This window comes from Pleurodeles waltl, chromosome 7 (assembly GCF_031143425.1).
Source record: "Pleurodeles waltl isolate 20211129_DDA chromosome 7, aPleWal1.hap1.20221129, whole genome shotgun sequence".
Taxonomy (NCBI): domain Eukaryota; kingdom Metazoa; phylum Chordata; class Amphibia; order Caudata; family Salamandridae; genus Pleurodeles; species Pleurodeles waltl.
This window is the reverse complement of record NC_090446.1, coordinates 1,199,292,039-1,199,319,710: the sequence shown is the minus strand read 5'-3', so window position 1 is coordinate 1,199,319,710 and position 27,672 is coordinate 1,199,292,039. Positions and strand designations below refer to the sequence as shown.

At 42.4% G+C, this 27,672-nt stretch overlaps 1 protein-coding gene across 3 annotated transcripts in view; it reads right to left on the bottom strand.

The window, feature by feature from the left end:
- Nucleotides 1-2,394: 2,394 nt before the first annotated feature.
- The window catches only part of LOC138246099 (Golgi apparatus membrane protein TVP23 homolog B-like), a 66,031-nt gene continuing 40,753 nt past the window's right edge, over nucleotides 2,395-27,672 (bottom strand). For all 3 annotated transcript variants that reach the window (XM_069200340.1, XM_069200338.1, XM_069200337.1), the window contains 2 exons: nucleotides 13,158-13,286; nucleotides 2,395-10,333 (listed from right to left, as the gene is read on the bottom strand). In XM_069200340.1, the coding sequence (XP_069056441.1) occupies nucleotides 10,301-10,333; nucleotides 13,158-13,286 (162 nt within the window). In that variant the 3' untranslated portion in view covers nucleotides 2,395-10,300. The remainder of the gene's footprint in view (nucleotides 10,334-13,157; nucleotides 13,287-27,672) is intronic.

The following is a 27,672-nucleotide window of genomic DNA, read 5'->3' as shown; positions in this document are numbered from 1 at the left end:
GACAATATGAGTATTTTAAAGATGAGGGAAAAGCCTCAGTACTTATTCAACACCAGGAAATAAAGGGAACAACACTAAGTCCCGATCTCTGATGCTGGCAACCTCTCTGTTGCTCACCTAAGCAAGAGAGCGTGAACCTCTCCGCAGAGTATGTACAAGTGATCCTCTGAGGGGCATAAAGTTCCACGATCTGGAGCACTCATTGGTTGGATACATGCTCAGTCACCTGAAGAGGTAAAAGAATACACGTCCATCCACTGGACGATCGTGAACTGCAGAGATCGGTCTAAAGTGTATTTCTGGCAGCTGCAGAAGAGGAAGGGCTTAGGTCTAGGTTGAATGTTTCTCCTGGGGGCTTGGATGCTGCCTGCTGGATTCCTGGTCTCTACCCCGAAAGCATTGGGAGGCCTTTTGCTGATGAAGCATGTATTGATGCTGCCTCTGCTGATATTCATGGGCCGTGGGGTCTGTCGAACAGGTAAAACTAGGCACAGAGAGTGATTGGTGGCTTTCCACTCTTTAAATCTTTCTAGAGCAAGTCATCCTTCCCTCTGAACAACAGAACCGTTGCAGGGCATATCAGTGAGGGCCTATTGGACATCTGATGAAAAGCCCGTGGAGCAAATAATTACGTGGTGCACCATCCTGGTCCCAACTGCAATATCTTGGCAGTTAGTCCTAGCCATCTGTGATCAGCCATTGCAGGATTTGCTGGATGTCATTTGGTACAGCTGGCAAAATGTCCGCCAATGCGTCCCATAACGAGTGCGAATATCTCTTGAGGAAACAGGAAGTATTCATGGACTGGAGGTCAAGGCTGCTAGAGGAGAATACATGTTTAACAAATTATTCAATTCACTTAGATTCCCTTTCAGGCAGAGTGGTGGAAAAACCATTGAGGTTTAGCTTACTGGTAGATGCTTCTACCACTAGGTTTTCTGGGGCGCATTGCTTATGAAGGAAGTCCAGATCCACGGGTCTTTGCCAGCTTGCCACCCGTTTGTTTCCTGGGAGGCAAGAACCTAACTTTGTCTAAATGCCCATCAGCACAGCAGTAAGTGCCTCTTTGACAGGCATCAGATGTTTTTGATTGGTTTTCCCAGGGTTGAGGACCTCTGCCATCCTTCTGGTTACAGTCAGAAAGGAGGCGGGCCCGTCAGTTGCCATTGCTGGATGTGGGAAGGTAAGACCAATGCCTCAGGCATCCAGACTGGCATCTTGTAGGTCCTCAAAAAGATTGTCATCACCATCAGTGTCCCCATAAGTAATGTCATCTACATCCTCCTCACCACCATAATCATCATCATCATCATCATGAGTGTACATCTCTGGGTTTAAATTGACATTGTTTGGGTGGCGGGAAATGGATTTCAAAGTCTGATAAGACTATCGTCTCTACTACCGATGTCAGTACTGAGCTAGCGATGGTTGTTGCCCTGGGCTCACCTTCGAAATTGCACAGGAGCCAGAGCCACCGTGCTCAAAGGAAGGGTCGACCTTTAATCGAGAGAGTGGTGCAGCGGGTAGCAGGGACGGTCCTGCTGGTGACAACCCGACTGGTGGCCACCTTGTATCCTTGAGGCCTGAGGGCACACCAAAGGGTTATAGCGGGGCACCAAAAAACTTATTCAACACCTGTTTCAGCTTTCATAGAAGTTGTTGCACCGCTGATGGCTCAGGAAGGTTAGGGTGCATCAGGATCAAGGTCAGAATCAGTTTTGAAGAGGGGGGGATAACTCTCCAGCCTAGAGGTGCCCGGGGTGGCATGCAACTCATGACGATTGACCCGTGTTTTTTGACAAAACTGCACTCCGTAACTTTAATGATGACCAGTTATGGAAGCAGCCTCAGGAGGGAAAGCGCGTCTACACTCTCGACAGCTAAAGAGTTCAGCAACAGTGAGTTACGCATTGTGATCTGATGGCCTTGCAATTTATTTTCGTGCAGCACACACAAGATGCAGAGTTATGTTTGGATCCTAGACACCACAGATATATTTCATGGTTGTTGGTGTTCGATATGACAACCTCAACAAGGCATACACCCTGTAGTCTTTGGGGAAGAGACACCTACACACTAGAAATTTGAGAAAAGAAAATTCTGTCAAAGTGGCAGGATTCAAGAAGCTCAGGATCCGTATGGAAAGACGCAGAAATAAAGGAACTGGTGTCAGCACATAGAGGTGGCACATATATGGGGTCTCGACAGCACATCTGGGGCAGAATGGATCCACTCAATGCCATCTGACGACACACAAGGAATCTGCTAGCAAACAGTAACAAGACCTAGTTTGACGCCAGGGATCACAAGGTGAGGAATCTCTAGTTACAAGTTTCTGTCAGAAATAAACATACAAAATGTGCTAAATTAACAAACTGAACATAATCAATAGCGTAAATATGGCACTTTTTATTGAAAGAATAAACAAGGTTTCCCCTCATTTACAAAAAAACTATTAAATACGTATTTACATAAAAGGATCAAAAGCATGAAGGATATCTGAAAAATATACAGCATTGTTTACACAATTTTTCATTTAAATGCACTCCTATGCCAGATGAAATCCTTTGGCACGCCAAGCAATTTCCTAGAACTCTGTAATCTACCGAGCAGATTGTTTTTTCATAACTATATTCATTTTTCAAATCATTACTTTGCTTGATAGCTTGTTCACAATGTATGAGGCCAAAATCCAACACAATCAATATATTCAAAAATGAGTATTTTTCGTTCGAACCACTGTTTAGGTTTAAATCCGTTTTTTTCCCCTTAATACACAATACATACAACGTAACACCCAAAAACCATACCAAAAACATTTTCCTTAATTTTTCTGATCAAAAGATTTCCTCCTATTTAACACCCACCTCTTTAAGAGCATACACACACATTTGCTTTTTGCAGAAGAACTCACCAGCAATTTTGCAACTGACCACTGAAGAGTTTTAGAGTAACACACTGCAAGAACACTTCAAAGGTAAAAGTGTGGAGGATACTCATCTGCCTTATGTTTTTCACTGATGCATAATGTGGCAAGACACCATAACTGTTTTAGAGGACCACAACATACAATGTATTAAAGTATCACAAATATTATACAGAATCAGAATACGACAAGTCACAATGAAGCTTCATGTCTAGTCAAAGGTATTTCACTTCATTGTCATTGAACCCCCTAATGAATTGAAGTATCCTGAATTTGCAGTCAGTCTGGGAGTGTACTAGGACTATGTGCATTCAGTCCGGTTATAGGACATTGTCTGGTTGGATTTTTGCTTCTTTATATGTCACAATGGTAAGTTTATGCACATTTGCCTGGCATATGCAGACAACTGAAGTTTAAATTAAAAACAGTCTTTACGAGACAAATATACAGTATGCACAGCTCTAGTGAAGGACAAGCAACTCAAGTTTTTGCACGAGAATCTGCAAGTCAAACAGTTTTACAATACATTTTTGCAATTATTATTGCACAAACAGACCTGTGAACTAAGGATTTCAACCAATGGGAATCCCCTTTAAAATAATTAAAAAAAAAAAAAACTAAATGTACAAAAGACGTAACAGATAACGTGCATTACGGGTCATTTTTTAACCATGTCTTAACGCCTTCATGACATTTCAGGACCAATATCTACGTATTGCATATATGACACTCGTCCATGTAGGCCAGCTTACTAGGCTATTCAAAGGTATCAAAAGTACATACAGTCTAAACTGGAATCATTTACCTAGTCCAAGATTATAATGAAATTATGGCATAGACTCAGCTTTCATGGACGAACGATGGACATTCCTGCTGTATACAGGAGAAGAAAAATGCACAACTGAGGAACTTCACTTTATCTTCCTTGGCATTTTGGGGTGGGGAGACTTGCTGGCATGGAAAGAGAATGGGCATGCCAATCAGAGGAGTAGGAAATTTGGCAGTGTGTGGAGTAAAACATTCAGGCAGCAACGAATAAAGGGCTCAAGCCAAGAAGAAAACGGCACATGAGGAAATTTGAATACATAGGAGAAATAAAAGGGGAGCAGAATTATACAACATATTGGAGGTGAAGGGGAAAGAAAGTTATAAACAAGGGCAGAAGATATATTGGACATACTTGGAAAGGATAGATATCAGATACACATGAGGAACAGGAAACTAGATACGAAAGGGGGGAAAAAACAAAAAGGGTCCGCACAGGAGGTAGAAGAAATATGAAGGGGGACATTACATTCTCACAAAACTATGAAAACCTCACATCGGACAAAGCATTTGTGTGCTTGTAATGTGGTGGTACAACCACCACATTACAACCCTGGCGGTCAGGTCGCCAGGGAACCGCCAGCTCTGCCAGGATGTCGTATCTCGGCCATCTGGTGGTTGGTGGCAGTACTAATCCGCCAGGGCAGTGCTTCAAGCACTGGGGATTACGACCCCCTTCTCCGCCAGCGGTTTCATGGCAGTAGCACCGGGATGAAAAGGCTGGCGGAGAACGGGTGCAGGGAGCCCCTGCACCCTGCAGGCTACAGCATTGCTGACGGCTCGATTACGAGCTGGAGACAATCCTGTAGCCTGTTTTCTACTAGGCCAGCGGAAACGCAGGTTTTCGCCCACCAACCTAACAGGAAACTCTTAACACCGGCAGAAAGGTTACCACATAGGTAGCGACCACCCTGTCAGGAGTTTGGCGGACGGGCTTTCGTGTCCGCCAAACTCACAATAGGACCCTAAGTATGTAAGACTACATTATGCTCAGTCATACGCTAGGAAAAGCAACCAAATTATTTACAAAATGCTTTCATGTTGCAAGCATGAGACAATTCCCGGGTCACTCTTAAGAAAAAGCTAAGAAAGGACTCGCACACAAAATGTTTCTGATTTACTGGTGATCAACGAAATCTTGTGTAAGAAAACTAGGCCAAAAACCTGGAAATATGAAAGACTGCTCACATAATAAAAACTATTTTGCATCACTCAAGAAATATGGTGAACAATGCAAAGATGATGACAGACAATAAGACAGAGAAGGAATAACATGGGAAAGTAGACAGCCTTTACCACACACTCTTTTCCTTGCACGATATTTCTAAGCAGGTATTATTCAGGTACGTAACCAAGCAGGCCAAACCACCCCGCCAAACAAGCCACCTGGTTCACCCCCAAACTACGCCCTCTCAAGCTGCAATGCAGTACCCTAAGAGACACTGGTGCGTCAACAAGACCCCCACAAACTTTGACTCCTTCTATTCAGCCCTCAAATACTAAGACTCAGGAACACCAAGAAACAAGCTCTCAACTCCTGCATTGAAGCCAGCTCCAACTGCTCCAGAGAACTCTTTGTTAGAGTATTTTCCTGCCCTGCCGCCACCAACACTATACACCACTCTCACTCACTCTGCGACAAGCTCTCCGTATACTTCCACCAAAGAATTGTCGACATCTACAGCAACTTTGAGACCCAGCCCTCCAACCCAGACTCCCCCCATCACCCAACCAACACCACCTCCCACCCCCCACTGATCTCCGAGTGGAAGCAGCTATCCATGTAAGACACCTCCAAACTCATGTCCTCTGTCCATTCCGGATCTCCCACTGACCCCTGCTCACACCACCTTTACAACCTCGGCCAAGAAGAAATAGCACATACCCTGAAAGAGATCTTCAACGCCTCCATCACCTCCGCCACCTAGAAACACGCAGAGATCAAACCCTTATTAAAGAAACCCTCTGCCAACCCCAGCAAACTTAAGAATTATCACCCGATCTCTCTGCTCCAGTTTCCCGCCAAGGTCTGGAAAAAGCAATCAACAGCCAGCTCACTCACCACCTAGAACACAACCACCTTCTCGACCCCTCCCAATCCGGTTTCCAACCCAACCACAGTATGGACACAGCACTCATAGCAGCTACAGACAACATCAGGAACATCTTAGACCTCTGCGCCACACCAGCCCTCATCCTCCTAAAAATCTCAGCAGCTTTCAACACCATCTCCCACCACAACCTTATCCCCACATTACACGCAGTTGGAATTCAGGACATGGCCCTAAGCTGGATCTCCTCCTTCCTCACCAGCCGAATTCAAAGGATCCTCCTCCCTCCCTTTACCTCTGCCCCAAAGACATCATCTGTGGCGTCCCCCCGAGGCTCGTCTCACAGCCCCACCCTCTTCAACATCTACATGACTCCGCTAGCAGACCTCGTCCGCACCCATGGCTTTAACATCATCTCATACGACGACACTCAACTCGTCCTCTCCTTCACCAATGACACCATCACCACCCAAGCCAACCTCCAGGACACCATGACAGACATCGCCTCCTGGATGAAGAACAACTGCCTCAAGCTTAACTCTGACAAAACGGAGACCCTCATCTTCGGACACAAGTCCTCCTCATGGAACGACACCAGGTGGCCTTTATCCCTAGCCTCCCCACCCCCGCTGAACACGCATGCAACCTCAAGATTATTCTGGACACCCATCTCACCATGAGAAAACAATCCTTGGCCTGTTTCAGCACCTTCTGCATGCTGGGCAAGATTTTCCATTGGATACCCCTCTCCATTAGGAAGGCAGTAACCCAGGCCCTCATCAATAGCTGCTTAGACTATGGCAACTCCCGCTACATCGGGAGCACCAAACATCTCATAGGACGCCTCCAGATCATCAGGGCACCACCGCCAGAATCGTCCTCGACCTCCACAGAAGAACTAGCATCACTCCCCACCTCAGGGCCCTCCACTGGCTCCCCTTACAACAAAGATGCCTTTTCAAGCTCTTCATGCACACGTACCTTGCCCTCCACAACACCGAACCTGCCTACATCAACCAGCGTCTCAAGCTCCACCAGCCCACCAGAGATCTCTGGTTGGCCTCCCTCGCCCACGTCTCTCACCTTCAAGGCGAATGCCTCAGAGGACGCTCCTTTTCTCTCCCACCTTGTCGCCAAATCCTGGAATGACCTTCCCCTCTTCGGTCTCTGAACTGCCCCCCTCAAGACCTTGCTTTTCGACCATCACCTCAAGCGCAGGATTTGACCCCACAGCACCACACCAGCACCTGGAGACTCCTCGGGGTGACAAGCCTGCGCTCTACAAGAAGTCCCTGATTGACTGATGAGCAGGCCTTCTTTGGTACTTAACTTGCAGGTAAGGTTTTTTTTAATTACACAATTATGTCATTTAAGAAAGGGGGGGAACGCATTTAACGGTTATGGATGAGGTAAAGGTACTGGGTGGTAGGGTAGTAAGGGTTTCTTAAGGTTCAGGAATGGGTAAGGGTACAGGGTGGTCAGAATTTTACAGGTTTTGCAGAATTCAGTAAATGGTAGGGGTATGGAGTAGTAAAGGGTAGCTGTAAAAGTGTAGCGGAGAGGAAAAATATATATTAAAAAAAAATATATATATATATATATCTATATATTTGTTTCCAAAGGAGTTCCTCCCTTCCTCTAAATATATCAATATTTTTCTCTCTCCACCCCCACCCCACTCAAATGCCTAGTAAAGCCCTTCATGGTATTTCAAGATGTTGTAAAGGGCAGCACAATGTAATGCCTGAGTGGTAAAGGCATGTGTGTTATGGACTGATATTTGTCTGGGACTACACTGAAGAGCAAAGGTGGCTAACAGAATGTAACTGATCTGGTGTGCATACTGCCTTGTGCCATTGAGCATATACAACATAAGCCATGGCAAATTTAATGTACATTATTTACAAAGACACCTTTAGAACATCAATTCAGTGACTGAGAACAATGCTCATGTATGCCTTTGGACCAGTAATTTAAGGTAAAAATATAGCCAGATTTTGGTACCCAATTCCATCACCACTGCATACTTGAAAATACTATGTCTGAGTTATCACATAGCGGAGAGACACCAAGTGTGACTCACTTTGTCACACTGCCCTTTTGATCCGGTTTCTGAGGTACAGCTGAAGTAATAGCCCTGCATATGATACAGGGCACCTTTCATAAAGTAAACAATGTAATCAGTTCTAGAACATCAGTGGCAGTGCTCTGACAAGAGCTGGCATCTTGAATATAGCGCTACATGGTAAAAGACAAGGCTACTGAGGGTGAACAGAATTATAGTTGTTGTGTTGCTTCCAGGGTAGTGAGTAGTACAACTCAGTTGTTAAGCTGAAGAGTTTATGCATGTTAAATATTTAAGGTTGCAAATCTGAGAATCAACAAAATCTGGGTAATACAAGAAAGTATAAAAAAAAAAAAACAAGCTCATTTTTGTTGCTTCAGGGGAAAATAGCAAAGCACATCTGCAGTGCTTAAAAATATTAGTTGTGCCAGTATTTCTACATTTATTCATTTTATAACATTCTTAAAAGGACTGTTCAACTTAATGAATAAGGGTCAATCAAATAATCCAGGTCCTGAAGAAGGCAATAAAACAAATTAAACTATCATCAACCTATCCCAATGAGAATCAGATTTGTAAAGTTTTTACATTTCTGTTACATCTACTCTTCTGACAAATTAGCTGTGCTTTTTGCTTTATTTGACTTATGAACCATAGTATCTGTTCCTTAATATATGTAATAGTCCAGTACTCTGCCACTACAAGGTGTTCTTGTTATATATGAAATACATCTCTATATTGATCATTTCAAAGTGTTATCTATTAGCTCTTTATTTTACAGACTTTTCAGGAGGACAGAAAATTGTAAAACAAACGCAAGCTAACAGTTTGTGAAAGCTGCTATCCTGATTACTCATATTAAAGTGCTATTAACAGAACCAGCTCCATCTTTCCAGGCTGTAGTCTCCTTTGTCGGTTTGTTCAGATGCAGAAAAGAGAAAAACTGAGTATGAGAATAATTCTATAGTTTAGAAACTATTCACACAACAAATGGGCAAGAACAAAAGAACATTAAGCATGACTCAAGTGGAAAAATAGGCAAGGATTCTAAGGAAACAGAAACATAGTGAATCCATAGAAACGATAGGGCCACTTACATTTAGCACAAACTAAAACTAACAGGCTTTTAGTATTAGGATGAGAAAATATTACTGACTGCTGGAACTCTGCTGTCACTATTTTAGGTTTTCAAATCATAGTGAAAAGTAAAAGTTAACAGTAAGGCAAATATCTGTGGGCAATTTAGAGGTTACAACAACATTTTCAAAGGGCACAGAAAAGAGATCAGTATTTGGAGAATGAAAATGCAAATTCACACAATAACAATTTAGTAACCACTGTCCTCACAGCCACCTAATCAGAACGCTCAGAACTGGACAACTGAACCCAAAATGAGCTGGGTAAATCTTGCTACAACTCATAAAAGGAGCACGCCAAGGCCACTGATCACAAAGTCATTTCTTAGTATGAAACAAACGTGATCAGGGGCACGACCGCACTTTGGACATGCCTATTCTGGATTGTGTAAAGGTATAGCAAGACCATCCCTGGAAGGTACTGTTTCCCACCCAGTCACCCAGCTATAAAGTTGTTCATGTGCCGATTTCACTGTTGTCTGTATTAGCAGTCCTTTCTTTTCTCCTTCAGGCCACCACAGATATTTTTAACTGACATAACTGGCTTTCAGATTACAACAACAGTGAACAATTCTGCATGAGAAATTGAGCATGGCGGAAACTCAAAGGTATAGTGCAAACCTCATATGAACATTGTGGACAGAAACCTCCCTTACAGCACATGGCAGAAAATGTTGCATAACCCATATACACATTGTCATTACCCTTTTTTTTTTTTTTATTTTATTTTTTTTTTTTTAAGCACATGCTCATTTAGCAATTTGAGAAAATATTGATTAGCTGTGCTAATCTTTTGGAACTCTTATGATAATCAATCAACAAATTAGAAAGTTAATTAAAAAAAAAATCTGAAATGAAAAAACAAGGTTTGCCACACCCATGAAATAGAGGAGTTATTATTGGGGAGCTACTGGGAAACTGGGTGCTCTCTCTATCATCACTTATTTCCAGTGAATTGAATAAAAGAATCCCAAAATTTAATTTGCTTAATAAACCAAGGGCCAATGTTGTGGAGTTCAACACTCAAAAAAAAGACTCAAGACTTACCACTCTACCTAGACTTAATGTAACCCTCTACAAGAAACTAGGATTAAGTTCCTAATTCCGACTGCAGGGATGCACGCTATCCAATGCAGTATTGCACTACCAAACACACTGGATTTTTAGAGCATTTAGAAAAACACTAGAGCAAAGAACACATCTCTCTGCCGCAATGCATAGTTCGAAATCAATTACTGTCATTCATAGATAGATACAAATTGAGTCTAACGCCAGTTTGGGTCTCTTCATCATGTCCTCACGATTCCGGCTGATTTTCTTTTGCGAATGTCTGTAAAATAAAATCAGCAGAACAAACTACTTAGATTAAAAATAAACATCACCATTTCATATAAGGAAGGCCAACAGTTTTAAATTCTCAAATGTGGTGTGGTATGACAGTGAACAAGAACAAAATTTCCAAAAGAAATAAAACAGAAGGAACATTAACTACCCTAAAAGCTATACACCAGCAGAAAATAAAGAAGAAACTGTATTTTAGAAACAAAAGGAACAGAATAAAGAATAAAAAAGGCTACATAAAGAGAAATAAATAAGAAAAAAGAAACCAACAATCAAAAAGAAATAACGAAAGAAAAAATTATTTAGTGCAAGTTCAGAAGGTGTGCATATGAATGCTTCTGGTGTAAATACTGCCAAAAGCATAGATCCTCAGTTTGACAATGGGATCAAGGGAACTTGGATTAAGAAGCTGAGGCGTTCAAAGCTGCCTTACTTTGGTCCCAGAGCTACCAGATAAATCAGTCCCATCACATCCAAGTTGGTTCCTTTTCCCCTGAATAGGTAATTGCTTCTGGGCAGGGTTTTACAGAGCTCACCTTTATTTGCCCTGTTTTTCAGTAGCACATTTATAGATAGTCACTGTTCCATAAGAACTTTCAAATTCATATTTCATACCATGCATTCATGTTGACTGACAGTTCTTCCCTCAGGCCATACGCACCAACTCTTCATTAAAGAGGACAGTATTAAAGCCATCAAGGAGAATTCAGAAAGTCTGAGGACAAAGAGGAAATCATCCTTGGCTTTCTGTTCTTATCTATCCTCAGAGTAATTCAGGACTGGGACGGCCCTATAAAGAATCGTGGGATACTTTTTGACCTCGGACTCAAACTCCTACCCAAATCTAAGCAGCAACTAAAGCATCGTTTTATCATCTTCACCTCTTGAGGCTACTTGTACTCTTTTCCATCAAAGCTTTGGTAAAAAATAAAGTAAACTAAGAGTCCTAGTTTAACTCCCCTCTTTGTTACTCTAACTTCCTGTATGTAGGTCTTCCTCAAAATTCCCTCGTTCAGCTCCACAGAATTTAAAATACGGGTGACACACTTGGTTGGTAAAAACAATAGGGCACTTCATTGGCTACGGTTGGCTATGGGGATACAATTTAAAATCGTCTCTTCGGTTTCCCCAGGCTGCCTCCACCTACTCTTATCTACTCGGGGTATTACAGGTATTTTTTTGATTCCAGATTGCATTCTTCTTCACCGATGCCAGTTCGGTTTCAAAATAAAGATGACTTTTGAAATTCTTGCTACCCGTCCCTTCCTTGGGCGTTGCTGTGCTGGTTTGTTCAGCAGGAAATGTGCTGTGTGTTGAGAGTAGCGGCTAATTAAAGTGCACAATACACAAAATTGAACATAACAGCCTGTCGGGGATTGAAATAGCATATATGTGCTCCGCACATTTACTTGTGAATCCAGGGTATTTCACAAGTGAATTCAAGACTGTAGGGTGCTCCCAAAATGGAGAAAAAAGGTGCCACGCTTGGCAATGCCATACCACATTAATAGCTACATTCTGCACACAAGTAAGCCTACTTTCAAGCTTGCAACATCAGCGATGCAGATGCAAATGCAGTTAACAAATGTTACCATTTCGAGCTTTCTCAGCTGCATTAACAACGCACGGTTGTACTTCCTTCGAAAGTGAAATAATTTGGCAAGCCCAGAACACTGGGAATAAGTATAGTTTACTCAGAAATGTAACCTTTGCCAACAGCAGCACTTCGGCCGTAAAAGAAAAAAACACAAAACATAAAAAAAAAAACACACACATACAGAAGCATTCATCACCTAAGTAGGGTTTTTTGAATTTGTGGTTGGGCTATACTTGTACCGACAGAAGTACAGATGGCTGCACTGCACAGTTAACTTCTTTACTGTTGTCACTGTCCGTCTTTTTTTAAAGGTTTGGTGATTGCTTTGTTTAGTTTGTGCAAGGTGCAGATACCCTTCACAATGAAGAATGCTATTTATAATAAATGGGAGCCTGAAATCCCTTTAGAAAAGCCCATCTCTAATTTCCTTATTACAGTTGAATTATGACCTCTCCTGTCCTCTGTAATAGGAAAATGACAAAGCTGCTCAAATGTAAAACGTTATCACAGATGAGTTGTGCCATCATAATGCCTGCTGCCAGCAGCCAAGGTGCAAGGCATGTCACAGAGCACAAATTACAGCTTCAATGTAAACAACAAAAACGATAAATGGCTTTTTTGATCTGCCTTTCTAAAATGACCAATGATCAGCAGAAAGGATGCATTTATGGCAAAATGATTGTTGTTTTTGGATGTGATAGGTCATGACAGAAAATATAGAATTGTTCTACATGTTTCTACACATTGAGCTTTTTTTGTATTAAATCTGATTTACATTAGACATTTTATTTATTTTTTGGCAACAAAAAGTGCTAGCTGTTTTTGGCATGTTTAATTTCACAATATACATTCTGCTTTTATTCTTTACGTTTGCAACCACACTATCACTTTCACACGAAAGACAACAAGGATTTAAGCGATTTGTGGGAACAGTGACTGCGCAACAAGTGTTATCTGAAAAAATACCCTCTACCATACATTGAAAGGATATTGCGAATCACCTTGTATTTCCTTGACCTTATAAAGAACTTCGCCTTTGGCTTCATTTCTGTAAACAGTCACAGAACTCCTAAGTGACTTGCATTATCACTCTAAGATAATGTGTGAGATATGTGATCCCATATGTATCATGCTTTAAGCAAACAAAGGTAATTCCTTCCACTATAGTTAAAACACAGCTAGGCGAACTCTTGATGTGTACCAAGACAATGTTTACCTGGCGTAAAAAGTGACTTCCGATATAACCAGTAGCTATACTAGTTAAATTCTTCCTGCTGCCAACTTTACACTTGACATAGCCATACAGGTTTGCACCCTGCAGAACGACACCCATGATGACCACAGCCTGAGTGAGAAAGAAAGAAGTGAGATTATAAGATCACACGTACTAATGCAACAGTATCAGGATTGACTTCACCTTCACAAGCTTAGATGTCACCTCCTTTCCTACTACTGTTCAATTGTTCTAGTGTGACCAACTTTAAGCCCTGAGAGAGTGGGGCCACAAAAGAAACCCTGTGCCCAACGTCCGAGATCTAGTCCATCTCAATTAAACAGGCTAATTGGGCCCATCTTTCCTGGTTTGTCCTTTGAGTCTATTTTTCGAGGGTATGTTGTTGCCGCTTCTAAATATCTGGCCACAAATCTATGGCATTGCTGGTTCTGCATGATTTTCCAGCGTGTAACATGAGCCGATCAAGTGTGCATTATCCTATACATCTTATTACACATGTTCAACAAGGGATAGGGCGAACGTGTGTTTGTGCCCAATAGAGAAGAGTGGGAGTGATCTGCGGGGCCAACTCAGACATTCTTCAAACGGCAATAAAGAGGGCATCATTGCATCTGGCTTTAACAACTACATTTTAAGCATACAAAGAGGGTTCAGTTCATGCTGCGTGCTCCTGCTTGCTCAATCTCTCTTCCAATATACAAGTATTACATCTCAGTGCTATTTTCGAACACCATCAAAACTGGAATAAACCCAAATCTTTGTAGTCTCAGCACAGGAGTTCACGTGAAAAGGAGTCTGAACCACTAGCCTTCTATTATTACAGAGTTCAATGTATACTGGTGAGCAGTGTTTGGATACAGTAACTACATGTATACTTTTTTTTTCTCCAGAAAACACATCAGGAAACAATTCCCAATACACGTGCTGGTCAAAAATACATCCATGCACTGTTTGTGTCTTACAGATGCCAACCATTTCTGTTCTTATCAGACAGTAGAAGCCTTTTATTTGATAAACGCCTTACTATAAGTCATCAGGTGAGACCAAACTTTCAAGCAGACCTTGCTTATATGAAACAGTTATTTCTTCAGCGACATCACAGATCACTGCTGTCCTCAATTCTAAGTTTTAGCTGATGTTCAAAGGTTACCATTCTTTCATGGGGATTGTCTCCGGTTAATAAACATTCCTTCTGTCCTAAAGGCTTCTGAACACAACCTGAATCTATCAAATAAAATTAAGAAAATTGCAAAACTTAAATTCACTACTAATGACCTGGAAAATAAAGCCGTCTGTGAAAATGTATGCATGTGTTCCTCAAACGAAGTGATTTCAGTTGCAATCAGATAATTATCCACTAGGTGGCAGACTTGACAAGAGAAGGCCATCAGCAAAATTTGCCTAAATCGATCTCTACAACTTTTCACTGTATTTTTTTTTTTATTTTTTTTTTATTTTGAGCTGCAGCATTTTTTTTAATCTGATAGATTAATCTGAGATTAGTACACCTTATTTCTTGACGATTTTTTTAAAAAAAAGAGTATGTGGTCAACTACATGGTATTTCCAGTGCCTTTCGGACACTCTTATAACTTGCTGGTCATGAAAATTAGACAATAAATAACAGTTCCCTTTAAGTGTGTTTAGTTGATAAAACCACATACGTATATGTACAAGTTTTGTAAGAGACATTTGGAAACACAACTGGTGGTGCCACAGTATTGCATACCAACAGTCACACCCAGTCTCATACCCACACAGATGTTCTTATACCAAGTTTCACATCCATACAGTCTCACACCCACTGTAACACCCAGACTACCGCTCTCACTTCCAGACACTCTTAAAGCCATTCTCACACCTAGATAGATACTCTAACACAGACACTCCCACACCCATAAACACTTTAGCCACTCCCACACACAGATAGACACTCGCACCCAATGTCATACCAAAAACAGACACTCTCACACCCAGGCACAGACTCAGGCAGAAACTGAGGCACCCAAGCACAGACTCATGCATACACTAAGACAGCCAGTCACACACTGTTGTACACATCGACACACCCAGGGACAAACTGATATATACACTGACACATCCAGTCACACCTGATACATACATCGAGACACCCAGGCAAACACTGATGCATACTCTGAGATACCCAGGCGCACACGTACACAACCTGGCACACACTAGCACAACCATGCACACGCTTGTGCATACACTGTTACACCTAGGGAAACACTGATGCATACACTTACACACCTAGGAACACATTGATACATAAACTGCCACACTCGGGCACAAACTGACGCACCCAGTGACACACCCAGGGAGTCACTGAGGCATACACTGAGGTATATACACTAGCATACACAGGTACACAGTGATACATCCACTAACTCACTCACACAGTCACTCATATACACACTAACACACATGAACACTAACTATATACAGACTTTTATTTTTTTTTATTTTTTTACACATAATACACACAAAATAAAGAAAGAATAACAATGAGTTATACACAGCTCTTTCATTCAATGGTGATTTTAAGAACCATTTTTTGTTGAAAAACTTTCTTTTTTTATTTTCAAAAAAATATTAATAAACTTTCGAAAAATCTAAATGCAAAACATTTGCATTTTGAAAGCACAATGGTGCTGCAGATAACTTTATTAAAACAATAAGCTGTCAAAAATTAGCAACAGTGCTTCTTTTACTTAGGGGGTGGGGGAAATAGACATCTTTAAAGTTTGAAGCAACAAAGTGTGGCAGATGGCGCAGGATACTACCATTTGACCTAACTCGGTGCATGTGGCTTCCATAGGGATGGCTGCAAAAGGGGCACAGTCAGAAGATGAAGAGCCACCTTCAGCAGTTAAATCTCCTTCTGTCTGTCGTATCATTCGGTGATATGTGCGTTCATGAATTGTGCGCACATGGTTACACATGCTAGAAGTCCCATGCCTATACTTTTCTGATGTGCCAAAAGGCAATTCCTTGCCACACAGCTTGCAGTTAACTAATCGGGCTGTAACAATCTTCTCTGTGCTAGGTATGGTAAAAATATTTACCATACCTCACTCTTCTTTCGTGCACCTGTAGGGGTATGTTCTTCCTCCTCTTCACCATGTAAACCTTCTACAGGTGGTGGTGTAGCAGTGCCTTCAGCCATCCAAAACATTTTTTTGAAGAAGATCTCCAAAAATCACCTTCCTTTCACAACAGAGAAATACTAACTGTTTTAGGAATCAGTCCTGTTCAAAACTAGATGTGGCCCAAATCTAACAAATCAAATAGCAGAATCTCCATGTAACGTTTTCTTTGCTGATCCGGAATACACAAAAAATCACACACTTGAAACTAAAATAACTATAAGGTAAAAAAAAGAAGAAAAAAAAAATCTTAGGGTCCGCGGATCCGTCCCGATTATGTGATCGGACTAAAAACCATAGAGTACAACCCTCCATGATTTTTTGGGCTCCACACAGCCTGAAAAATGTAAAATAATAATATAGTAAATATAGTTATGTTTAAATTATTAACTTTCTTTTGGTTTTATCAAAATATATTTTCTCTTCTTTTTAAATTCTAACCCTTATTTTCTTTATTAGCATTACTTTATCCTACTTTGCATTTCGTTTCTAATCAATACTGCAGAAATGTGGCCAGAAACCAGGCCCGGGTGATAGCATTTATCTACATTTAAAAAACCTTCGAAATTCACTGAAAAACAAACAAAAAGGCTACAGGGACGTTATAGTTAGGAAATAAAATTTTTTTTTAAACTTACAAATTCACTAAAAAATCCAAAGGTTACAGGGATGTTATAGTTAGGCTCACATTTCACAGGTACACAACCAGTAAAATTCAGCAGTTAGAGTTACCTCAGCTAACTTTGATTTGCGCCCCTGTAATGGTAATGCACTGCTTATGACCTCACATATTACATCACCCATGACCTGGTCACTGACATCACTCATGACATCATCCAGTGAGTGTAAGTGATTGTATAGAGGTGAGTGGGAGTGGCTTTACAGGTGACGGGGTGCATGTTTGTTGGTAGGGGTGAGTGACTGAGTGTATTTGTGACAGTATCAGTGAGTGGGTGGGTGGGTGAGTCTGTGCCTGTATAGGTGAGTGAGTGGATGCATCACTAGGTTTTTGCATAAGTGTGTGGATGTGCCAGTGACTTTATGGGAGAATGAGTGGATGTGTGAGTAACTGTATTGGTTAGCCATTGAGTGTGTGAGTATCGGCATTGGTAATTGAGTGGGCGTATGAGTTGCTGCACGGGTGAGTGATTATATGGGATCGTGTGAAAGCAATACATCCAAAGAATTTCAGCTGGATGATGTCATGAGTGATGTCAGTGACCATGTCATGAGTGATGTAATATGTGAGGTCATAAGCAGTGCATTACTGTGGTACAAGGTATAGGTAGGTGAGGTAACTATAACTGCAGAATTTCACTGGCTTTGTCTGTGTGAAATGTGAGCCTAACTACAAAGTCCCTGTAACCTTTGTTTTTTATTTTTTCCAGTAACGGGCACCATTAATTTTGGGTAAATCAGGAGTACTTAAACATTACCTCAGAGGCTAATTTATCAATGTAAAGAATAAATAACAATGGTGCAAGAGCACACCCTTGATGGACTCACTGACTAACACAGATTTAATTTGATAACTCACCATTGGGGCTGAACCTAACCTGGACAGTCATGTTTAGTGGGCAATGCGGATAACAAATGCACTACATTTGGATCTAGTCCCATCTCAGAGAGCAGCTTCCACATCTTTATCCGATTAACACAATCGAAGGCCACCGCCAGGCCCATAAAAGCCAGAAAAATAGGGAATTGTATGGCCACTGTATATTTTCTAATGATAAAATTTAAATCTAAGCACTGTTCAATACTTCCAGTACGAGAACGAAACCCATACTGACATGGATTCATGATGTTATTATCTTGGGTCCATTCCAATATCCTATTATAGAGAACCCTACAAAGAATTTTTGCTGGAATGTCATCAGAGAAATAGGGTGGTAACAATGCAGCTTCGAACAGTCACCCTTTTAAAAAATGGGGACAAATACCGAGCTCGTCCATGATGTGGGAGTAGTCTGAAGGCTTAAGCTGTTGAAAACATTTGTCAACAGATGTGCCCATAGATCTACTATACATTTAATTAAATCAATTGTGATACCATCTGGGCCTGGTGCTTTGCCCCCCCTTATTCTGCTGTATGGCAATAGTAACTTCGTGCACTGAAGCCTGTAATGGTAATGGAACGTCCGATGCCACGGACAGCATTGAAGGGGGATCAGATGCCTGACAAATCATGGAAAAATGGGGCTCCCAAGCGGAGCTGCTTATGTGGGAATTGATGGTAGTCAGTGTTTGCTCTAGAAAGTGGACACTTAAAACTGTTCTCCAAAACTGTTTGCGGTCATTTGTATACGCCACGCATGATAGTGTGGCCCAATGTTGAGAAATGACTTTGTTCTGCCTTTGTGTCGTCACTGTTTTACAACGTTTCCACAGGGAGGGTTATGACAAGCCTGTCTCTAGGGGACTCATTTATGCCCTTACAGAGGAGGCGATTAGCACTCCAGCTCAAACAAGCGCAGGACTTACTGTGATGGTCTGGAAGGCTTGGAAAGGGACTTTCGAATTCTAGAGCATAAAGCTACAAAACAATGAACCATCTCCCTTTCCTCATCTACTTCCTCGTTCAGATAACCCATGACTAGATCTATATTCTCAGAGTTTACCTTAACTAAGTATTTCAAGGGGACAGGTAATCTCCATTGGAGTCTAAGATTGTCGGTAGATATTGACAAATTACTATGCTCCACAGAGGGTTCAGAGTTTGCCCTGAATAAAAAAAAAAATCAAGGGCTATTTCTAGTTGGTCGTGGTCTCCAAAATCTGTGCTGATAAAAGTTCTATAATGCAGTAAGTTAATGAGATTGCGAGTCATAAATATATGAATCAATTATTGAGGCACAATTTCTCCCCCCTATAGTGGGCATCCTCAAATTGTTGATATCCACATCTAATGCATCAAATAAATCATGAGTAAAGAGGAAGACTTCTAGCTCTTCGTCTCTTGCATCTATGGCTACCTGTCTATCCAGTTAAACACCCGTACCACCATTAAGTAATTTGGCATTAAAATCCCCTGCAAGGTATATACGTTTTTGTGCTTTGAATGTCCTTCTCATCACAATTTCTGAGATACAATTGAACAAAGCCAAAAAGCAATGATTAGGTACATTTGTATAATCATTTTTATAACTATTTGCCAGGTATATGGGCAAATCCCCTTTAGAAGAACCACTTGACATTCCCTTTGATGAATATTTACGGCCTCTGCATGGCAGCCAAGCAGCAAGTTAAGCCATATAGTATGTATGCCAGACACACGTCCTGAACGGGACAGAGTAGGTGGAACAAAAACACATGTAACCTTCTGCTACTATGGGTTGGTCTCCCAGGTTTCTTGAAAAAGCAATGTATCATAAAATTTAATAAATGTATGCCAATCCGGGGAAGCCATCTTTGTGCAAAACCTGGCAAGATTCCAGCTCAGTATTCGAAGAGGGCTGCACTCTACCGAGTTGGAGCCGTTTGTCAAAAGATTGTGTAGTGGTAACAAATCTACTAACAGTTTCAATGCTTTCATGCAAAATTGTGCCTGATGGGAAGACTGTGGTAGTACACTAGTAAGAGGACTTTTCACTCCTGACCCATTCCTTCTGACAATATCCTTTGTAAGGTTAGGCACCCCAAGTCAGTCAATCTCGTTGTAGTCAAACAGACCTGATTGTCCATTGTTACCGAGTAGGCTTTGAGGCATTAGTGGGGTAAGGTCTAGATGATAAGTGACAGCATGCTTCCCTTCTGGGATGTTTATAAAAGCAGTCCAGGGGTAAGGTGACAATGTTGGATCCTATTCACCTTGTCGAGTTTTTCGTGCCCAACAATTTCTCCACAGTACTACGTTGTTTAAAGTTTACAACTATACAGTCTCCTTGTATGTCTTTTTTTAGGGGGGCAATCCAGCTTACTCATTGTGTCATTAAAATTTCATTTGCACAGAGGGTGCAAAAGGTTTTTTTTTTACCCGTCAAGGCAGTAGAGCACTTTGTTATGAGCCTGTTCCCAGGACTCTGATTGCTTTTCCCTCAGGGGCAACACCCCGCCAAATCCAAGATATTGCAGATATGTATCCAGTGGGAGGGTGAGAAATGTGGTGTTACAAACAATGTCATCCTTTTTATCTAGAGTCCAATTTGCTTTACTAGCAATATTTAATGAAGAGTGACTGTCGGAAGTATGACCGCAGCCTGACATTCCTGGATTCAGGGCATGAGGAGCAGCATCAACAATGGTCTCAATTTTATTTGATGCAACGATCGCAGTGCTTGGCAGTTTTGAGTTACAAACTTTCGATTGCTTCTGGGCGGGATGCCTTGATATAATTGCTCTATATCTGTGAAAGTATACGGGCTCATCAAGGGCCCCTGCATTCCCAAAGGCACTAGCCTCAAAGTTATAAGGGACAGGCAGAGATGCCAAATGAGTTTCTATGGCGCTTAACTGACCTGATAATGGCCTTAGGTGCTTTTCTAAACCATCTCCAAATTTGGCACTAATTTCTTCTATAGGGATTTCATTGGCACTTCTCAAAGCCAGACCCTTCTCTCTGGATAACTGCTTAGGTTTAGCACTTAACTGGTGTGTCTGATTATTTGGTTTCTTCTGTTTTGCACTCAGTTCAGGGGATGGATTGGTCATCAAAAGTCGTTTGGACTGATCATGTGCAAAAAGCGTCATTTGTTGCAGTCTCAAGGATAGAAAATATATGCTCACTCTCAGAATAGTTCAAAAGTATGTCCCCGGATGCTGCCCCAGCAGTACCCGTCACTTGGCTACCAGTTAAAAGTGTGAGCGCATCAGACCCCTTCCAATTTCCACCACTACCGCAATTGCACCCTAGGAATAATCGGCGATCAGACAAAGCAGTTTCAGTTGATATAACCCTTATTTCTCTCTCCAGCATTGCATCAATGCTTGTGGTTTTTGCGTGGGGGCTGGGCCCAGTGTTCCATGGAGTCTTACGTTTGTCTATAATACCAAGATAAATAACAACAATAAATGGGATGTGGCTTACCCAGTGTTGCAATAGAGGGCAAGTGGCTGCGTCACAGGGGTGGCTCAGCCCAGCTTCCTCCTCCGGCTCCATGAGGCGCAGACAAGCCCGGTCTTCGTCAGGGCCCACACCTGGGTATGTCCTGCTCACATCCTGGGAAGTCTCGGGTGCTTTTCAGCGCTTCCTGGCATCTCCTTCCACCTCAAGGTATGCTGGGGGACATAGTCCACACCCCAGCAAGGGCACAAGGATGTCTCACAGGTGCAGGCAAACAATGGCAGCAACCCGCCTGGATCTCATGTCGCGGGAAATCTCTGAGGTTTTTCAGCACATCCTTGCTCCTCCTTTTGCCTCAGGGTATGCTGGGGGGCGTAGTCCCACCCCAGGAAGGGCACAAGGATGTCTCCACAGGGGCGGGCAAACAATGGCAACAACCCACCTGGTTCTCGCGTGCCAACCATAAATGTAGCCCCTAAGGCGTCCTCCTCGGAACACTTCAGGACCAGTGGAAGAACAGAAGTGCTGCACCTGCTGTTTGAGACTTGTGGGAGACCTAAACAGCTGGATTGTTCCCACTTGTACCCAGGACAAAGAAACTGACTTGAAGCCGTGTGGCTACAAGGACACAACACCCTACAAGAGGTCTTTTCCCTGACCTAGATTGGCCCCTGCTGGAGGCCCCTTGTGAAGCAACACTTGATCACCTATTTGCTGGTCCCTGAAGGCCTGGGACCCTTGGTTGTGTCAATATCTGAACAGTTGTGACAGAGAATCTTTGGACTTCCAGCCGCTGGAAGAACCGGGCCAATTACTTGGGCCGATCAGGCCACGGACCAACTTTACTGAACAGAAGAAACCAGTTCCTCCCACAAAGAGACTCTCTGTAACAGCAATACATTTCGGCAGGCCCTCTGTAGGAAATTGGATTACTGGTTGAGCGTCTCAAGTAGGAATGTGCTAAGGTTGTTGATTTGACGCTCTAAAAGCTAAGACTAGGAAAAGTAAGTGTAGCATTCAGAATAATATCCCTGGTTGAAGATCTTTGTAGACTCTGTGCATTGAAGTTTGTCATCGGTGACGCTGCACTCGCTGAAGCAGACGTTGGTCACCATGCATCAGTGGGCAAATTTGCATAAATATGTTGGTAAGGAAGCCAGAGCACAGATAGAATGAATAGACATCGCTAGAGAGCTGCAACCAGCAGCAATAGAAAATGACACTTTATTAGTTCCCACCCTGCAAACACTCCAAGTGCCTCTGAATATAAAAATATACTCGAAAAGCCCAATAGCGGAGGTCCTCATTCTAAAGCTGCCCACTGAACTTAACACAAATATCACGCTACCGTGCAGACACCCAAAACAAAAATCCATATCCCCGTTATAATAGACCACTAGTAAGTACCAGTTAAATTGTTTTATCAACAAAGGTTCTGCACGTAAGGGAAACACAGTGCTCATGTGCTCTTCGTATTGTCAATATTTCTTCCCATGTTACCCAATTTGTGATAGTAAATGCCATTTTCTTTTACATGCTCAACAATCTTCCTAAATGGTGCTATGAGCTTGTGCAAAGACAAAATGACAAACTAGTGTTCAATTTAGATTCGAAATACTCATCTAGCAGCTCTGCAGTCCTAGAAGAAGCTGCTAGATTATCAACAAGAAAGAGAAGAAAGCAAACCTATCATAGGCAACAGTACCCTCTAGCGTTTATTGCCGTGCATCAAACCTAGTTTTAGAGCTAATCACATTTGAAGCAGTTTGCAATACTATTGATTTATTATGCAGCTTGGAATGAAGTGCATGGTTAAAGCATTATCAATACTGCTGTACCTAGCCTGCTGTGTGCATCTGTTTGCGGTGCCCCTGGCTATTTTTCATGGTGCACTGGGGTGCCATGGCACGTAGATAGGAACCACTAGATTAGTGTGAAACCCTTTGTGAGTGTGCGGAGGCAGGGTCTTTGTGATGTACAAGTGTGAGAGGTGACAGCCCTGCCACCCTATCAAGTCAGAAGTGACCCATCCTGCGACCCCCTTTGTGTCTCACTGTCTGGGAGCAATACTCAAAGACCAACTGCCAACTACACCTAGTCATGTGACCCAGGATACAGGCTGCAGACACCAAATGGATGGGACAAGACAATGCAACTTTCTAAAAGTGCCATTTCCGAAACTATGACTTAAAATCCAACTTTACCATTAAAGAGTTTTTAAAATTACAATTCTTTATAGACCAAGCTTGGCATTCCTACCTGCTCCCAATTGAAAGTCATCACTTATTAAATGTAATAAGGTAACCCAATGTTATCCTACAGGAGAGGCCGGCCTTTCAGTAGTGAAAACGAATGCAAGAGTTTTTTTTTTTTACTACCAGGACAAGTAAAAGTTAAAAGTACATGCCCAGCTTTTTAAATACATTGCATTCTGCCCTGTGGGCTGTTTAGGGCATACACTAGGGGTGACATATGTCAAACAGGAATTTAGGCCTGGCAAAAGGTTTAGTTTGCCAGGTCAAAGTGGCAGTTTAAACTGCACACATTGGCTGCAATGGTATGCCTGAGACATGCTTAAATGGCTACCTAAGTTGATGGCACAATAAGTGCAACAGGCCCACTAGTAGCATTTAATTTACAGGCAGTACATGTAGTACCACTTTACTAGGAACTTAAAAGTAAATTATATTTGCCACCTGGGTGTAGGCCAATTTCACTATGCTTAAAGGAGAGAGCTCAAGTACTTTAGCACGGAAGTGCGCAGTCTCTTAAAGGCCAAAAAAACAGGTCCAGAAAATAGGAGGGTTACAGAAAAAAGTAGGGGATGACCTTGCAGAGAGGGCCATTCCAACACAACCACCCTCCAGTCAAAAGCCAGGGTAGATTAGTTAACCTTGATGTGCTTCCCTGCTTAGGCAATAGAACATGTGCCCTTCTGAACTCAGTTGGATCCCTCGGAGTACAATCTCCTGAGCAACTGACCTGACCCATGGAGAACCCTTTCCCCTCAGTTGTGGACCCAATCTGTGAGGCACCTCACCTTAACTTGCTCACAGATGCATCACAGGAGGCAGACAGTATCACCATAGCAAACAAAGTGATGTGATCCATTCCGCACCTTGGATCATATTTCTGAACCCAACTCAAGGAAAATTCTGCCCACAAGGACTCCAACCAACAGAGGCAGCTGACAGCTGTCAGTGTCAAGAGCAAGGCCCCAGGCCATTCAGGGTTCTCTGACCTCTGAATTGTTTGAGCGTAAGAGACAACAATCCCAGATATTAGGCACCCTACTTCTACTCTGCCTCCCACCAGTCCCGTGGTCATATCCTGAGACTAGTTTTTCAGCCCAGGGTCTGTACCCTGCCCCTCGATCTCCCTTCATCTAGCTCATGTACCCTTCAATTGGGAGTAGTAAACCTAGAAATCCAAAGTTTCAGGACACCCTGGACAGCCTCCTCTCCCAGCTCTCCTGACTCCGGTGGCTACTCAATAGCCCCCCCAAGAATGCAGTCTATATTAATTTGGAGATTAACTATGACCCTCCTCGGGTTCATCACTCCACCCCATTCCAAGGATACCTGCTTATGGGCCCGAGTTACCCTGAACACCATGCCCGGTGTACTGCTCTGGCAAAACCAGCCTTTTCACTAACATGGTCTGGCTGGCCCCAATATCCCTCAGAGCAGGGACAGGGACCCCATGCAGTTCAACCTGGTGGAAATGACACCTCCCACCCTCAGTGATCACCAGTTCACTTTCTGAACTACCAACTAAGGGAGGCTAGGGCATGGGCTTTCACCTACCCCTGGGGACTACTTAGACCTAAGGCCACACAGGCCACTCCTTTAAAGGTCCGACAAGAGGGATTTTTTTATTTTTTATTTTTCTTTTTAAGTCAGAGTCTCTATGCTTGTGTCCTTGTTAGGAACACCCAAAGCAACGGGATGGGAAATGGGACGCCCTGGGCCACCACCCACCTCCTTTCTGCTTCAGAAGGTGTTTGCGAACCACTTTCCTTCCCACCTCAGACACTCTGGGTATGCTGTTGCCATTACTGCTAAACTCTGCTTGTCTGGGTATGATATCCAGCTCTCTGAGACTCTTTTCAATACCCAGTTGCTCAAAGGTCAGTTTCTCCTCCACTACCTGTGTCTTTTCCTTGATCTTAACTTTGGTCATTTGTAGCTTAACTCCCTTTCAGCATGCCTGTCTGGCAGTTCCTCTGGGGACAGGCCTTGTGAAGACACATAGATGTTTGCTCTTGGTGGTGGGGCTATACTTCCAATTCAGAAGATAAGTTACCGCCCTCCCCCGTGCTACATCTCAGTTTGTGCACCCAGGTCTCCCGCTTTCCCCTCCATTTCATCTGCTTCATCTCAGTCCTCTGCTGCGGTCAGTTGTGAACCTCCACCTAGGACCTCAGAGCCTTCTGAAGATCCAATGCCTTGGTGCCCTTTTTGGCTGGAAGTCCACTTTCCTTACAGAACTCCTTGTACTCAGCCACAATGTAGCTCTCCAGGTTGATGACCTTGAATTTGAGTTCTGCAGGTAAGGTCACTGTCAGGTAGAGTGAGGGTAAATTTGGAATAAGCAAATGAGCCAATCAAGGAGAATTTAAAAGAAACTCAATCATATACAATTATTTATCTGGGAGTTTAGTATTACACAAAAACACTGTTTGGCACTGCAAAAACACAAGTCCTAGATCTCACCAGTAAATACCAATTTAGGAAACAAGGTTAATGGTTGAGGGAGGGAACCCCTACTCAAGCAGCAACCACAAGTCTTGTCAGGGTGAAACCCAAGTAAACCCCAAATGAATCCATGTTTAGCCCTATGGTTGCTTGGCACAAAAGCAGTCAGGCTTAACTTGGAGGCAATGTGTAACGTATTTATGCAGTATATCGAACGTGAATTAAGGAGTAATTAAAGGAGAGCAAGCACAAGCACTTTAGCACTGGTTAGCAGTGGTAAAGTGTGCAATCTTAAAAGGCAACAAAAATAGGTTCAGAAAACTGAAGGGTTAAGGCAAAAGGTCTGGGGGTGACCATGCAGAGGGGCCAAGTCCAACACTCTGAATGAGAAGAAACCTGTCCTTGTGGAAGCTATCGGATGCAGCAAGCAGCCTTGATCGGCTGAAGAAATTTGAGCACCAAAAAAAAAAAAAAAAAAAAAAAAAAAAGAAGTCCAAACTTAGAAACTTTAATTGGACAACAGGTACCTGGCTGATATGTGGGTCCATATCCAACAGCTATCAGGCTTCAAGAGGACCTCTTTGGATACAGCCTGCAACCTTGTCCTACTGGGGGATTTCGACTTCCATTTTTGAGACCAAGTCCTACGATAAAATCTCTGACCAGGACAAACCTGCTTGACCAATCCTAACACCCTCCATCGCAGTCACCCTGAAATCACGCCTAGGTCCCAATCACATGCGAACAGTTACTTTTTCTTTGTCCTTTTTTCTCTTAAACCTTTCAAATTTAATATCCGTGTTCCCCTTATTGGATATGTTTGTCATTTTGCTTATTACATTTTCCCAATTGTTATAAATTGGAGTGGGGTTTTCCCCCCCACTGTTTGGGTACTTCTAAATGCTTTAGACATTTTCTCTAAGTTAAGGTTCTCTGCTCTGTGCCATAGCTAATAGGGGTTGAGCTTAGATTTAAATTACTGAAATCTTTGCCTGGAACCAACATGTGAGTGACTTTATTACTCGAGTTGGACTACGACCCATCCCAATTTATAATCACTTTTTATTACAGGTCCACAACTTGTTTTCTTCTAAAACACGCTTTTGTTTTTAAGCAGTGCTTGTGTCTTCTTGTATTATTTTCGATTAAATTGTATTTACATTAATTTGTTTTTCCAGTACACAGACTCTTGAATATTTGTGTCCCAACAAAAAAGTTTTCTATTTTGTTTCTCTCTGCATTTACATAGTACAGAATTTTAGATCAATGTTTTTGAACCTTGCATTTAGATCGTCTGCACTTGATTTAGAGTTTAGCAGGGAGGGTACTCCATCACAAAATTGACGGAGTACCCTCTCTGGCAAACTGAAGGTCCACCAACCTGATTTATAGACTGCGTGATGTTAAGTATTGTTGTAATGTGCTTGATAAATATGTACGTTTTGTGTCCCTCAGCCCACTCTGAAGCATTGCTGCCGTTTTTGTAATCGATTATGGTGTAATTAAGAAAGTTGGGAAGGACCAGCAGATGTGGGCAGAGGAGTTGAAGGTCGCAGCTGATTACCTTTTCCACTACTTGAGCTAGGGCCTATGTGCACAAATAAAGTACTTGCCTCAATACTGGCGAGAAAGGGA